The sequence below is a fragment of the Microcaecilia unicolor genome, chromosome 6 (assembly GCF_901765095.1).
Source record: "Microcaecilia unicolor chromosome 6, aMicUni1.1, whole genome shotgun sequence".
Classification (NCBI taxonomy): Eukaryota; Metazoa; Chordata; class Amphibia; order Gymnophiona; family Siphonopidae; genus Microcaecilia; species Microcaecilia unicolor.
Window position 1 is genome coordinate 24,658,395 of NC_044036.1, and position 15,779 is coordinate 24,674,173.

Here is a 15,779-nt window from a genome sequence, read left to right on the forward strand (position 1 = left end):
CCATTTTATGTGGAAGACTCTGTTCTGGTGAAAAAAAGCCGATGGCGGTGAATCAGGATGAAGTTGGAGCACAATCAAGTTAAAAGCTTTTTTTTGCTTTTGTGACTAGATACTAGAAAAGTGAGTATATTATATGTTGCTGCAAATTAAGAAACTACAAGAATGTTGGAGGTTTTTGCAGATGATTGGTCTAAGTCCGAAGGAGTTGTGGTTTCATGTTGAAAATTTACTGGATCGGACAAACAGTGCCAGTTTCCACAGCGTTAACCTGTGTACTACTGAGGCTTTTTCTTCTCCTTTTGAGTAAATGTTGAAAAGTAAAAGAAGTAAAAAATATAAGAAGTATATGAAGTGACTAGCTATTTATTATTTAAGGTTAGGGTTTGTTTCCACATAGCCACACCCATTTTACCAGTCATGGAGCATATAAGAAGGCATCATTGAAATAGTAGACAAATCCCTAGGCCCAACAAAAGAATCTTAAGATTGACCATAAACTAATAAATATGTAGACAAAAAATCAGCTGAAACCCCCCAAAACCAGACTCTGGCATGCAGGACAACACCAGAAAAACAAAAATATTTTCCTCTTGCTATAAAAATAGCAGATGTAAATTTCAAATATTCCATTCACTACATTACAAATTAACAACTACAAATAAAACAAAAAATTAGCACAGCTAGCTACCTCACTACTTTATCTTAAAATAAAATTCTTTTTTCTACCTTTGTTGTCTAACCACGTACTTCTTTTCATTTGTGTTGGTCCCAGTCTCTGGTTTCTACTTCTTTGTCTTCTCTTAACTCTGTTGCCAGGATTTCCTGTTTGTCATTTTTCTCTCCTCCTTTACCTTTCGGCTTTCTTTGATTTGATTTTCTGCCTTTATCCACATTTAGTTCTTCTTACTATCCAATCTTCAATTTCCCTCTTTTTGACTGTCTACCTACAGCTTGCCCCTCTCTCTCCTCCCCTTATCCATCTAGCATTTTCCCCCCTCTCTCTCCCATCCAGCATTTGCCCTCTTCTCCACACATCCATCCAAAATTTGCTCCCCTTGTTCTTCTCCTACTTCCATCCAGCATTTCTTCCCCCTTTCTTCTCTCCCCATCCAACATTTCTCCCTTTTGACTCCTCTGTCCCCTTACCCTTCTCTCTCCCCATCTAGCAGCTCTCCTAGGACCGCTGTTGCATCTCCCAACAAGCGCAGCGGCGGGCAAATCAAGGAGGTAAATGGCGGAAAGCCACAGTACTCAGATGTGTGCTGTTGGCTCTGCTGATCCCCTGCCCTTCTGACGGCAACTTCCTGTTCTGGGGCAGGGGATCTGCAGAACCAACGGCGCATGCAACCCCACGGCTGCTGTTCCTTGCGGCGCCGCTGCTGCTCATTGAGAAAAGCAGGTGTGGCTGTGGGAGAGAGCAGGAGATGGAGGAGATGAGCGGGGAAGGGAAAAAAGGTGCCAGTATGCTGTACTGCTATGTACCAGCACAAAAGAAGCCCTAAGAAGGGATAACACCTGCTTGTTCAGGATGGTACAGCCCTACAAAAGGAAAGGAAATTAATAGGTATGACTAAATTTCACCATAATAGCATGCCACTGTTTAGAGTGCTTTATAATTACAGAAAGTGAGCTAGTGGCTTTTCCTTTTGGGCAAGAGAAAAGCAAGGCTTTGTCAAAGCCTTCAGTTTTTTTAGATGGATTATACATTTTATTTCTAACAAACTGAGTTTTGAGATTCAAGATGTGCATTCCATAAGATCTTTGACTGTCTAGCAAGTAGAGAGAATGTGTGCATTAGGTTAGCAATCTGTGGGCCCTGTTTACAAATGCACACTGGCGTTTTTAGTGTGCGCTAACCGTGTAGATGCCCTTTGTAAACAGGGCCCTGTAAGTCTGAAGTCAGAAAATTATTGTATATCTTCATAAAACTCTGTTGTCAGATTTATAAATTGCATTGGTGGATGCAGCTCTATTTGTGTGTATACTGCTTTGGTAAGTCCCCATGACAGAGGTTGGATGAGGCAGTACAGAAGAGGCAGTTTCAGACCTGCCTATTCCTTTTCTGTTAGTTTCATTTCAACCTAGACCATCTCACCCTTTGGTATTAACAAGAATATGGTGTTTTTCTCTGTGAATGAAGTGGGCTTGCTGTTATTAGTGATACTTTTTGTTTTATTTTTCATGAACTGCAGATGTATTTGGACTGAAGAGAGGGTGCAGTATAGACCCCGAGGAATAAGTGAGGTCCAGGAGCTTCCTGATTGGTCTGTTCTGTTTCAATCTCTTTCCCCTAGAGGGTGCTGTTGCCTGTGTCCAGGTTGTCATAATACTACAGAAAAAAGAATTGGCAGGTATGAGATTTCATTTTATAAATAGACCGTCTCAGTTTACCAAAAGCTTCTTATATTTGTATCAATATTATGGAAGTATGTCATGTTTTCTGTGCATAAAAAGCCATTTGTGCTAGCTGCCTTTGTTTTAAGGGCACTATCAAATGGAAATATTTACTACTACTACTACTTAACATTTCTAGAGCGCTACTAGGTTTACTCAGCACTGTACAATTTAACAAAGAGAGACAGTCCCTGCTCAAAGAGCTTACAATCTAATAGACAAGGGAACGGTCGGTCGATAGGGGCAGTCAAATTGGGCAGTCTGGATTCACTGAACGGTAAGGGTTAGGTGCCGACGCAGCATTGAAGAGGTGGGCTTTAAGCAAAGGCTTGAAGACGGGCAGGGAGGGGGCTTGGCGTAAGGGCTCAGGAAGCTTGTTCCAAGCAAAGGGTGAGACGAGGCAGAATGAGCGGAGCCTGGAGTTGGCGGTGGTGGAGAAGGGTACTGAGAGAAGGGATTTATCCTGTGAACGGAGGTTACGGGCGGGAACGTAAGGGGAGATGAGGGTAGAAAGATAGTGAGGGGCAGCAGACTGAGTGCATTTGTAGGTAAGAAGGAGAAGCTTGAATTGAATGCAGTATCTGATCGGAAGCCACTGAAGTGACCTGAGGAGAGGGGTGATATGAGTATATTGGTTCTGGCGGAATATGAGACGTGCAGCAGAGTTCTGAACAGATTGAAGGGGGGATAGATGGCTAAGTGGGAGGCTGGTGAGGAGTAAGTTGCAGTAGTCCAGGCGAGAGGTAATGAGAGCGTGGACGAGAGTTCGGGTGGTGTGTTCAGAGAGGAAAGGGCGAATTTTGCTGATGTTAAAGAGGAAGAAGCGACAATTATTTTTGTTAGAATAATGCATTATTGTAAATTTGAAAAATATTTTTAAATTGCTTTCTAAAATTTAGTATTAAGAGCAATCATTTTATTAATTTTTGTAGATTCTTTCATGGCTACCACAAAAGAACATCAGCCAGCATCAGTGACAAAAAAGAACACCTTAGATGGAAAGTCACCATTTCTGTACAGTAAGCTATTGACACCTGGAAAATATAAAGCTCTAATTTCTATTGTTCTGAAGAAAAAGATAAAAAGAACAGATCAGAGAAGGAATTCATCAGAAACACCATTATCTGATCATTTGAATTCTTTTTTGCATGATATACATCCAGGTATTTTAGACTATGATATTAATAACAGCAGTAGTAAAGAAAATTATGCCTACTCAGTAGGAATACCGGAAAAGATAGTGAGTGGAAACTATTCAGTATTTAGTACAAATATGGCTAATTCAACAACTAATTTTATATGGAATTTACATCACTCTTCAGAAAACATGAAAGTTCTAAATGCTAGAACCAGAAATCCAAATCACTCTTTAGTTGTTACTAATCTTCAGCTCTTTTTCACTTTATATCCAGTGCTTTTAAAGCAGTTTGGTTGTAACACTTATACTTCAATAGATCAAAATAAAAATTCTGAGATAGATAATTGTATTGAAAAAGCATTAGTAGATATTCTCAGTTTAAAGATTTATTACTATACACTCAATCAACATTTTTGAGCTTGGCATCTGAATATAAACCAAAAAAGAACAGACTGACAGATAAAGACAATTCAATGTCCACATTAAATAGCACAATAGCTTCTGTCACAACTAAGAAAAACTTAATTCATTTTACAGGATTTGTTAAGAAAACGAAATATGTGAAATAGCTGAACAATGGTCAGAAGAGAAAAATCAACCACTTCTAGATGTTTCCCAGATGAGCTGATACCTCATGAAGAAGAATATATCAAAACACTGCAATCAAAGAAAAACTATTCATTCAGTAAAAAAGAAAGTCTATCATCAAATTCTATATTTTTTCAAAACATGTTTCACATGATTCACAGTAGTGGTATAAAAACACACATTTCACCAGAATTGAGACAGAATGGCATACTTGGACCGCAGACAACAAATATTGAGCTTAGGGAAACAGCTGAGTCAATGAATATGTATAAAAAGTTAAACCAGTTCTACGCAATAACAATAAAAGAACCTTAGTTTCACTACATTGAACAGAAATCATGCTCGAAAAAGTGCAGAAGATCAGAGGTTAGAATTCAACAAAGAATCTTCCAGAGATGAAAACAAGGGAGTTGCAGTGAATATGGTTACCTTCATTTTCTTGAAGATTGAAAGAGAAAGTGATACGCTTATTTTTATGGGAAAATCACAGCTTTTGGTAGAAAAACTGGGAATACTTACTGAGATGAACAAATGGAAAAGGAAAAGAAAGAAAATACCTAAGCTGATAATACATACAAGAGAATGTAAAAAGACATCCGACCCCAACTTATGAAATCAAAAAGAAAAGCAGCTGCAGAAGAGAATAGAACAAGACTTTCAAAGAGAAAGTACTTTATGTACTTTAAATCAATGTATATCTCCAAATTATTTTCATCAACTATCTTCTTTGGAAATAAAATACAAGATTATTTCACACTAAAAGAATATCACAGAATGTACACATTTTAACCAACTTTAAAATTAGATGAACAAGACAGTAGTAGAAATGTAGTTCTGGAGAAAAATGCTACACTACTTGCAAATGGATTGCTCTTAAAGAAAAAACATGCATATATCAGAACAGAAGGAAGATCAACAACACAAAGGCTGGCTTATGCACTTTTTGATGAGCTGTATAGTAAGTTAACTAATAATATTAAAAATCCCTATCAGTATGAAAATGTTAATAGAAATGTTTTAGACATGATAGAAACCCCTACCATAACAGAAAAAAGAAAGGCTGTTAAAAATGTGCCTTGGAATAGAAACTCACAAATTCTTATTTGGGGTCCTTTCCTTTTTCCTAAAAAACCTATCCCTTCTAATTTTGGTGACACATTGTTAACAAAATATCCAAAATATCATCTTAAAGAAAATTTGCAAATTATACCTAAAAAATATATAATAAATAACAAATGGACAGCAAATATTCATAATGCCAGAGCTCTAAAATTTGCTAAAAAAAAGATGTCAGCTGCTGAAAATATTTCTTTAATGCCTGAAAATATTTCTAAAGTCATGAAAACCAAAAAGCGAATAAAAGAGAATTGGAAAATAATAATAAACAAATGGATTATATTAAAGAACTTTAAGAATGCTGAAAGACGTGAAAGATTTAACTCAGCATAGTGACATAAGAGGCACAGATTACTCTGGAAGAAAATTCAGCAGTATTCAAAATACACAAAAGTTGTTTACCACCAAAAAGCTAAATAATGGTGAAAACCCAGTGATGGAGCAAAATAGCAAAACTAAAATGAAACATCTTTTACCATACTATATAGCAAACAAGGACAATTATTTAGGAAATAAATCACTAGATGTTAAAAATCATCTTCAAAATGTATCAGATGTCATCCAAAATACTGGAATGTCATCTTCTTCAAAGAAACATGATAAAGCAGAAATTATACTGAAAGAGAAAAGCAAGGAGGATGACATAAGCACAGAAGATTTTGAACCAGAACATAGTGGAACTGATGAGTCAGATTTAAAATTCTTGACCCCATTTACTGAAAAAAATGCGCACCAAACTACATATGCTGTTTCAGATATTGAAAAGTTAGCTTTTGCACAAAGACAAACCAACTTAGAAAATCAGCTGCAAAATGGAAACAGCAAACTCGGCATGAAATCTTATCAACCTCACCAAAAAGCAAACAAGAACTTTAAAAATGGTCCAAGATATAATGGTAATCAAACTCTGGAAAATATAGGCACTGCAATTGAAATTATGAATAACCCACTTACAAAAAGACAAAAGAAAGGAAAAGGCCCAATGGGAGGTCAATCTATCTTACAAAGCAATGATAAAAAAATAAGCACAAAAACGTTTGATCCATACCATAAAATCAAAGTGGACAAGTATTCAAAACCGCATGCTATGGATATTCTTCAGAGTACACAAGACTATAAAAGAAATAGAACATTAACAAATGTTGACATTGTAATGATTCCAAAGGTATGTTTAGTATGTACTTTGTTTCCCTTACATGTTGCATATTGTGTACTTGTTTTTTTTTTTTTTTTTTTTGTGGTACTGCAGTAAGAGAAGGGTAAGTCAATTGGAAGAAGACATGTAAACTGGACAAGGAATATATAGATATATTCTTCAGATAGATCATATATAGTTCAGTTTAGTTAGGGCTGGCTGTACCACTTGGTGGATTAGGCATCTGCCTCGGACAGCAGAATTAAGTTGCAGTGGTGAGACAGCATCAGAGTAGCACTTGAAAGCCTCTGTCATTCAGGTGGCAGGCCTTTGAGCACCCACATGTGCTTAAGGCCTGCCGTCTCCTACCCCCTCTGAAAGAGTTTATGTCAATAGAGAGCGGAACATGGCAGCACTTGAGCACACACAGGTACTTGAAGGGCCTGTGTCATTCTGCATTTCTAGTGGAGGCTTATGCTTGGGCAGAGGAAGAAGGTAGGGTGGCAGTGGCAGGTGAAAAGGAAGAGGTGAAATGCTGGCCAGCTTGTGGGGGAATAGGGAAGGACGGTGGTGGGGAGGGGAGAGAAGGGAAGATGCTGGACATGGATAGAAGTGGGATAGGGAAGAGAAGGGAAGAAGCTGGACTGGATGGGTGTTAAGAGAAAGGGTTATAGATGGGTAGATAACAAATGGGGAGGTGCTGGGCATGAGAGTTAGGGAAGGGGAGAGGAGATTCTAAAGTGGGAGGATAAGCAAGGGGAGGGGAGATGCTGGATTATGGGGAAGGGTCAAAAAGTGAAGAGGATATGCTGGACTGGAGAGTCTAGGGAAGCGAATGAGAGATGCTGAAGAATAGGAAAGGAAAAGGTAGGTGCCGTACTATGGGGATGGGGAGCAAGAGAAAAGGAAACGCTGGACACGGGTGGGAGTATGATAGGTTTAAAAAAAAAAAGGAAGATGATGGATTATGAGGGGAGTAAAGATGGAGAAATACTGGACATGGAGAGCACATGACTGAAGGTTCACTTAGAGCACCATATACTTTTGGGTCTGCCCTGAGTTTAAGGTCATGTCTACTAAATTCCAGTAAGGTAATAACAGATTTTTAATGTGGCATAACCTTTAGTGCAGGCCTGATTAAACAGCTCCACATTAAGAATCATGCAGTAACTGTTTTGAGGTGGCACTCAGTAATGTATGAGTGGAGAATAAGTATAGACAGCACAGAGCATGTGGTTTGCTAACACATACTGTCAAGGCTGCTGGTAGCTGGGGTACACTTAACACCATCTCAAGAGATAGCTTTAAGTGCAACCATGTTACTAGCAACAATTAGTATGGCTAAGGCCCAGAAAAAAATCATATGTGCCCCAACCCTATTGGTGACAGACCCACACAATCACAACCCTTTCATGACAGCCCCTACCTCCCCATTAAAGCTTTAGCCCAGATCACATACTGCCCCCCCCTCCCCGGGCACTTACTGAGGTATCCCTGGTGGTGAGATAGCTATAACCAATTATACAACTGCTTTTTCCTTAGCATCCCTCTAGACCGGCCCAGAATGACTGATGGGTTGTGCACGCCTACCAGCAGGTGGAGACTAAAAAGACTGATTTCGAGGCAGCCAATAAGAGCCGTGCTCAGCCCCCTTGGAAACCTCAGTATTCTTAGTCTCCAGCAGGCGGTAGATGTGGTGAGCCCCTTGGTCTCAAAATGTCTATTCTGTTTTCTAATTTCTGTTACCTCAGGTAAATATACCTATTTCTTTCTCAGTCTAATAAGTTTGAAGTTTTCTTTTCTCTTATACATCTGTGCGCTGTTTTGGTTATCTGCTGGCAGAGGCCCGCGGGGGTTCTCTAATGCCTCAGGGGTGCTACACTCTGGTGGCCGGGTCCCTCACCCCTCCTATCCCTGAGCTGTCCCTGTATGCCTGAGGGCTCAGGGTGGACTGTGGTCCATTGCTGGCCTCAACCCCTTCAAGGGAAGGAAGTTTTTCTGAGCCATGGGGAACAGCCACTATGATATTAAATTAAAAAAAAAAAAAAAACAACTAAAAGCAGGCAGGTGCAGTGGCTTTAGCCTGCTGTCATGGCTGTCTCCCTGCAGGGTCTTGGGCTCGGGAGTGTGTTATAGTTCCTCTTCCTCTGTTCTGGTTTGGGTTCAAGCACCAGGTGGTTGTTCTGGACAGTTAAAAAAAAATTGTATAGAGGCATGAGGACTTCTCAGTTTAGCGAAGCTGTACCAGTTTTCCGTATGGCGTCAGCGGCTTTCTACGCCACTTGGGTTTTCGGCGGGAAACTCTGCCTTCCTTGTCACAAACAGCAGATGAATCTAGGAACTGGTGGGTTGTGTCCATCTACCAGCAGGTGGAGATAGAGATAACAGAACTCTTGGGAGTAAAGCAGACGGCCAGCCCCTCTATCAGTTACTATATCTCTATCTCCAGCAGGTGGATGGATGGCTTCTCTCCAGCTCCTAGATTCAAGGCCACTGAGAGTGCTCCTGGACCGCTGGCCAGTTGAGCTAGGAGGGGGTGTCTGACTGAAGGTGTCAGCTTTGGAGGCATACCTTACTACAAGGTCCCTGTCTCACATCGTACTCTCTGCTGACAGGCTTCAATTCTCTCTTGTTTTGCTCTCTCCTTCCCTCCTCACTAAAAAAAAAAAGAGAGAGAGAAATTTGTTGAGTGCTGAATAGAATTGCTTCTGTCTGCCTGACTTCTGCTGTGCGAAGCGGCGTTCGGTGGCAGGAATTTGCATCGCCGAGTGCGCTGAGGTACCTGGGGCAGAGTGGAGGAGTAGCCTAGTGGTTAGTGCAGTGGACTTTGATCCTGGGGAACTGGGTTCGATTCCCACTGTAGCTCCTTGTGACTATGGGCAAGTCACTTAACCCGCCATTGCCCCAGGTACAAAATAAGTACCTGTATATATGTAAACCGCTTTGAATGTAGTTGGAAAATACCACAGAAAGGCGGTATATCAAGTCCCATTTCATAGTAACATAGTAGATGACGGCAGAAAAAGACCTAAAGATATAAAACAAAAAGTGAGGAGAATGAATAAGGATACCAAAAAATATTTATTCACATGAAAAATACAAAATGATATAATCTGCATTAAAAATGACCCGACACGGCCGTGTTTCGGCCCAAAGGCCTGCCTCAGGGGTCTTTATAACCTCCTCTCTTCAAAAAGTGTTAAAAAACAAAACAACTTGTTATACTCCTCTCCGAAGAGATGTGTACAAGTATAACAAGTTGTTTTGTTTTTTAACACTTTTTGAAGAGAGGAGGTTATAAAGACCCCTGAGGCAGGCCTTTGGGCCGAAACACGGCCGTGTCGGGTCATTTTTAATGCAGATTATATCATTTTGTATTTTTCATGTGAATAAATATTTTTTGGTATCCTATTCACTCTCCTCACTTTTTGTTTTATATCTCACGGTTCCGTGAGGGTTTTACCTCCTTTTTTGTTTTGGCAGAAAAGACCTGCACGGTCCATCCAGTCTGCCCAACAAGATAAACTCATATGTGCTAGTTTTTGTGTATACCTTACCTTGATTTGTACCTGTCTTTTTCAGGGCACAGACCGTATAAGTCCGCCCAGTACTATCCCCGCCTCCCAACCATCAGCCCCGCCTCCCACCACCGGCTCTGGCACAGACCGTATAAGTCTGCCCAGCACTATCCCCGCCTCCCACCCACCAGCCCCGGCACAGACCGTATAAGTCTGCCCAGCACTAGCCCCGCTTCCCAACCACTGGCTCTGCCACCCATTCTAGGCTAAGCTCCTGAGGATCCCTTCCTTCTGAACAGGATTCCTTTATGTTTATCCCACACATGTTTATTTCCCTTCCCTTCCTCCATCTGGGAGATGGCGTTTTCCTGCGCTGAGGCGCGTGGTTCATACACCATTTTGCCTAGCGCTACTGAAGCGGTTCCAGTAGCGCTTCATGCTCTCCCGCCTTCTCCTTCAGTTGGGGCATTATCGGGGGGGTCGGAAATGCAGACAGGTCCCGGGCCTGTGGCTCCCGTTGCCCCGGGGGAATTTTTTTCTCCAGAATTTGTTTTATTGATGCATCAGGCATTTGTGATGAAGCGGGCCCTCCCCCATTCTTTCTCAGGTCTCTCCTCTGAACCCTTGTTAGTTCTTTGAACCCAGAACAATATCTTGGGGCCCTTGATGGATGATGGAGCAGCTCTTAAGAGGAGAAGGATCTCTCCTGGTACTCAGGAGGGGTCCTTGTCCCTAGGATCGGCAGCCCCATCGGATGTGGCCCCCTCTGAGGGGTCCTGGAGACAGACGGTGGGGGAGGACATAGAGGAGCTTGACCTTCCTCAGGATCAGGCGGATTATTCATCTTCGTTGCGACTTTTCCACAAAGATGAGTTATCATCCTTAATTTCGCAAGCTTTAGAAGCTTTAAATATTGAAGACCCAGATGTTGCGGTTGCACAGTCTGTGAATCCTAAGATGGCCAGCACTAGGCGTCCAGCTAGGGCTTTTCCGGTGCATTAGGCTATTGATGAGTTGATCTCTGCACAGTGGGCGGATCCAGATAGTGCTATGAGGGTTTTCAAGGCCATGTCTCGTCTTTATCCGGTCATGTCAGAGCGATTGGAGCAGTTTGCCCTACCGAAGGTGGATGCCCTTGTGACTGCGGTCACTAAAAAGACTACTCTGCCAGTTGAGGGTGGAGTAGCACTCAAGGACATGCAAGATAGACGTCTGGAAGCATCTTTGAAGTGTTTCTTTGAGGTAGCTTCGTTGACTCTGCAGGCTTCCATTTGTAGTTCCTGTTGTCTGAGTTGGCTCCACTCCGGACAGGAGTCTCTTCAGGAACCAGAGAGTTCCGGGGCTCCGGCCTTTGCTCAAATGGAGGTAGGGCTGGCTTATTTAGCGGACGCCCTTTATGACTTGGTTTGCTGTTCGTCCAAGCTTATAGCTTTGGCTGTCTCCTCTCGGAGGATGTTATAGCTCCATCATTGGTCGGCTGACATGGCTTCCAAACAGCGACTTATTTGTCTGCGTTTTCGAGGTAAGCTGTTGTTTGGAGAAGACTTGGAGAAAATTGTTAAGGATTTGGGGGAGTCCAAATCCCAGCATCTCCCTGAAGATAAGCCTAGGCCGGCTTCCAGACAGGGACCCGCTGAATCCCGTTTTCGGAATGCGTGCCGTTATCGCCCAGGTCGAACTTCTGGCTCCTTTCAGAGTCCCCTTTTCCAGCAAAGATCTTCCTTTCGCAGTGAAAAGCGAGCTGCGGGAGCCCCCGGTCGACAGGGAGCCACTCCTTGCACCCCACAATGATGGGGCGCTGGCCCAGTCTAGGGCGCAGCAGATAGGGGGGGCACCTTTATCTGTTTCTCCCAGAGTGGGTCAAGATAACTTCAGACCAATGGGTACTAGACGTGGTGAAGGGTGAATACAAACTGGAATTCAGTACACCTATCTGTTACGGAACTGGTAGTGAGCCCTTGTGCCTCAACAGAGCACGGTGAAAAAGAAGGCCGCACTCAGTCAGGCAGCCGGACAACCCCTAGCTTCACCTGGGGACAACCACCGTTCCCCAGGAGTTGAGCTCCCAGGTGCGGGTGGCCACCAGGACTTCAGGATACGGGCGGGGTCGGATGGTTGCTTGCCAAGCCAGGCAGCAAGTAAACAGTATAAAGTCCACACCCAGAATCAGGGCAGACAGGAAAGCAGAGAATGTCAGGTCCAAACCAGAAGTCAAGGCAGGCAGCAAAGCAGAGAATGTCAGGTCCAATCCAGAAGTCAGAGCTGGCGGCAAAGCAGAGAAAGTCAGGTCCAAACCAGAAGTCAGGGCAGGCAGCAAAGCAGAGAAAGTCAGGTCCAATCCAGAAGTCAGGGCTGGCGGCAAAGCAGAGAATGTCAGGTCCAATCCAGAAGTCAGGGCAGGCAGCAAAGCAGAGAATGTTAGGTCCAATCCAGAAGTCAATGCCAAGCCGGGAGAAGCCAGCAGAATGCTCAGAACACGCACCAGACCTCTATAACGATAGAAGCTGAAGCAAACTGATGACTGTGTTTAGTTCTTAAATAGGCCTCTCATCAGGAGATCCCTGCCACAGCTGACGGGCAAGGAACCTCATTGGGCACGACCATAGGAATAAGCCTCTCAAGATGGCTGCCCCTCAGGAACCAATGTAGATGCTCTACTCAAGATGGCCGTCCTTCAGGAACTGATCAAATGCACCTCTCAAGATGGCCGCCCCTCAACTGAACCTTCCAAGATGGCCGCTGCCAGGAGCAGCTAGGTAGGAGTGTAACACTGTCACAGAATTTTTTCTGGAGTCTCGATGCAGAACGCAGTCAAAGCGGGTAGCAGTTCTAGCCACATTGCGAGAACTTCTAAGGTTGGGAGCCACAGTGCCCGCCTCTCCTCCCGAATTGCACAAAGGCTGCTATTCCATTTACTTTGTAGTACCAAAGAAAGGCGGAATCTTTCACCTGGTTCTCGATTTAAGGGTCGTGAACAAGTTTCTGCGAATTTTCGCATGGAGACATTACGAAGCGTTATTGCAGTGGTTCAGCCAGGAGAGTTCTTGACGGCATTAGACCTCAAAGAAGCTTACCTGCACATTCCAATTTGGCAACTTCATCAGGTTCCTCAGGTTTGCAATTTTAGGTCGTCACTTCCAGTTTCAAACTCTTCCCTTTGGCCTGGCCACAGCGCCACGCACCTTTTCAAAGGTTGTGGTAGTGGCGGCAGCTTTCTTGCAGAAGGAGGGAATTTGAGTTCATCCTTATCTCGACGACTGGTTGATTTGGGCCTCCTCTCCGCAGGAGAGTCGGACTGCCACCTCCAGTGTGATCTCTTCTTCAGTCGTTGGGATGGATTATCAACCTGGACAAGAGTCCACTGTGTCCCGACTCAGACCTTGGAATACCTGGGGGTACTTTTGACATGCAGGTAAGGAAGGTCTTGCTTCCCAGCGGCCGGAGAGTAAACTGGTGGCACAGATGCACGCCTTGCTACAGATGCCTCCCACTCGGGTTTGAGACTATGTCCAAGTCCTGGGGTCTGTGGCGGCTACCCTAGAAGTGGTTCCGTGGGCGAGGGCTCACATGCGGCCTCTGCAGTTGTTTCTTCTGAGCAGATGGTCTCCAACTTCCCTGGACTATCAACGCCGTCTGCCCTGTATGGATGCGGCCAGGGGCAGCATGTCTTGGTGGATCTGCCCGACCACGTTGCAGAAGGGCATGCCGTTAGCCTCCCTGAATTGGGTGCTGGTCGTGACAGATGCCAGTCTGGCCGGTTGGGGAGCTCATTGTCTACACAGAGTGACTCAGGGGACTTGGACCCCTCTCAAGGCGGCGTGGTACATAAATCGTTTGGAATTGAGAACGGTAGTGAATTCCTTGGCCGATTTTCAGGATCTCCTGCAAGGGAGACCTGTTCGGGTGTTATCGGACAATTCGAAGACTGTAGCTTACATCAATCGGCAAGGAGGGACTCGCAGCGTGTCTCTAGTGGTGGAGGCATCTCGTCTCATGGAGTGGGCGGATACTCAAGTTCTTTGCTTATCAGCGGCTCACATTGTGGGCCAGTCCAGTGTCCAGGTGGATTTCCTCAGTCGAATTCTGTTGAATGCGGCAGAGTGGACGCTTTCGGCGGCAGCACTCAGACTGATTTTTCGTTGTTGGGGAACTCCGGTGATGGACCTCATGGCCACGGTTCAGAATGCCAAGGTGCCCAGATTCTTTACCCGGAAAAGACAGCCCGAGTCTGCAGGAATCGATGCCCTACTGCAGCTGTGGCCAAAGCAGGGGCTACTCTATGTGTTTCCTCAACCTCTGATAGGAAGAGTTCTTCATCACATCAGTCGTCATCGCGGGCTCGTGGTACGCAGACCTTGTTTGCTTACTGCACGACACTCCACTGCAACTTCCAGAAACTCTGGATCTACTGTGCCAGGGCCCTGTTCAGATGGAAAATCCCTCCCGCTTTGGTCTACGGCCTGGCTATTGAAAGGAACCGATTGAGAAATAAAGGGTTTTCGGAACCTGTGATTACCACGCTTCTACAAGCACGGAAACGGTCCACTTCGTACGCTTATGCCCGGGTATGGAAAATCTTTTCTTCGTGGTGTGAGCAGAAGACCGGTTCTCCCTTTTTGGCTTCAATTTCAGTGATATTGGATTTCCTCCAGGAAGGCCTTTTGTAAGGGTCTCGCGTATAACTCTCTGCAAGTGCAAATAGCAGCTCTAGCTTGCTTTCGAGGTTGAGTAGCCGGATTCTCCTTAGCAGCTCACCCGGATGTGGCTCGTTTTTTTTCGAGGAGTCCTTCATCTACGTCCGCCTCTTCGGCAGCCTTGTCCTTCTTGGCAGCTAAACCTGGTGCTCAGTGCTTTGTAGGTGACTCCCTTTGAACCTTTACAAAAGGCAACAGATAAGGACCTTACACGTAAAGCTGTTTTTTTGGTGGCGATTTCTTCAGCTCGGCGCATTTCCGAACTGCAGGCCTTGTCTTGTAGAGATCCCTTTTTGCAGTTTTCAGATTTGGGGGTCTCGATTTGGACAGTTCCTTCCTTTCTTCCGAAGGTAGTTACAGAATTCCATCTCAATCAAACTCTGTTTCTCCCATTGTTTAGGAAAGAGGATTTTCCAGGGGAGTTTGCATCCCTTCGGCTATTGGATGTCCGAAGGGTGCTTTTGCGTTACCTTCAGGTCACCAATGAATTTTGGAGATCGGACCACCTCTTTGTCCTTTCGGGGCTGCGGAAGGGTGAGGCGGCCTCTATAGCACGTTGGATTAAGGAAGCCATTGCGTCAGTGTATCTGTCACAAGGTCGAGAGCCACCTTTGGCTCTACGAGCTCATTCTACTCGAGCACAGGCGACCTCTATTCTTCATGCGGATGAAATTTGTCGAGCAGCTACTTGGGCGTTTTGGCATACTTTTTGTTAAACACTATCGCTTGGATGTTGCATCCACGGAAGATGCGCGTTTCGGGGCTCAGGTCTTGACGCGGGGGATGTCGGCTTCCCGCCCTTCTTAGGATAGGCTTTGGTACATCCCACCAGTTCCTGGATTCATCTGCTGTTTGTGACAAGAAAGGTAAAATTAAGTCTTACCTGATAATTTTCTTTCCTTTAACAACAGAAAATGAGTCCAGGATCCCTCCCATTAGCCAACTATTTTTTCCGCTGCTCTATTCTTTTTTTTTTTTCTCTAATGCAGATTCAGTCAGATATGAAAAATAAATAAATAAAAAGGAGAAACTCTGCTTTGGCAGACATTGTTGCAGCTTCGTACCATAGTTAGTTTTCTAGTTGGTTCTCTTTTATTATAGTGAGGATGGGTTTTATGTTAAAATTATTGAGTTGATTGGCCTACTTCTACTGCTTTCGAAAAACATATACGAACTGATAGAGGGGCTGGCCGTCT

The 15,779-nt window shown here is 44.1% G+C and overlaps 1 protein-coding gene across 2 annotated transcripts in view; it reads left to right on the forward strand.

Moving 5' to 3' along the window:
* LOC115472814 overlaps positions 1 to 15,779 on the forward strand; it is a 124,786-nt gene that overhangs the window by 5,950 nt on the left and 103,057 nt on the right. The window contains exons 2-3 of one of the 2 annotated variants that reach the window (XM_030207255.1): positions 2,193 to 2,351; positions 3,327 to 3,413. In XM_030207255.1, coding sequence (XP_030063115.1) covers positions 3,335 to 3,413 — 79 coding nt within the window. In that variant the 5' untranslated portion in view covers positions 2,193 to 2,351; positions 3,327 to 3,334. The remainder of the gene's footprint in view (positions 1 to 2,192; positions 2,352 to 3,326; positions 3,414 to 15,779) is intronic. The other variant, XM_030207254.1, reaches the window with a different exon arrangement.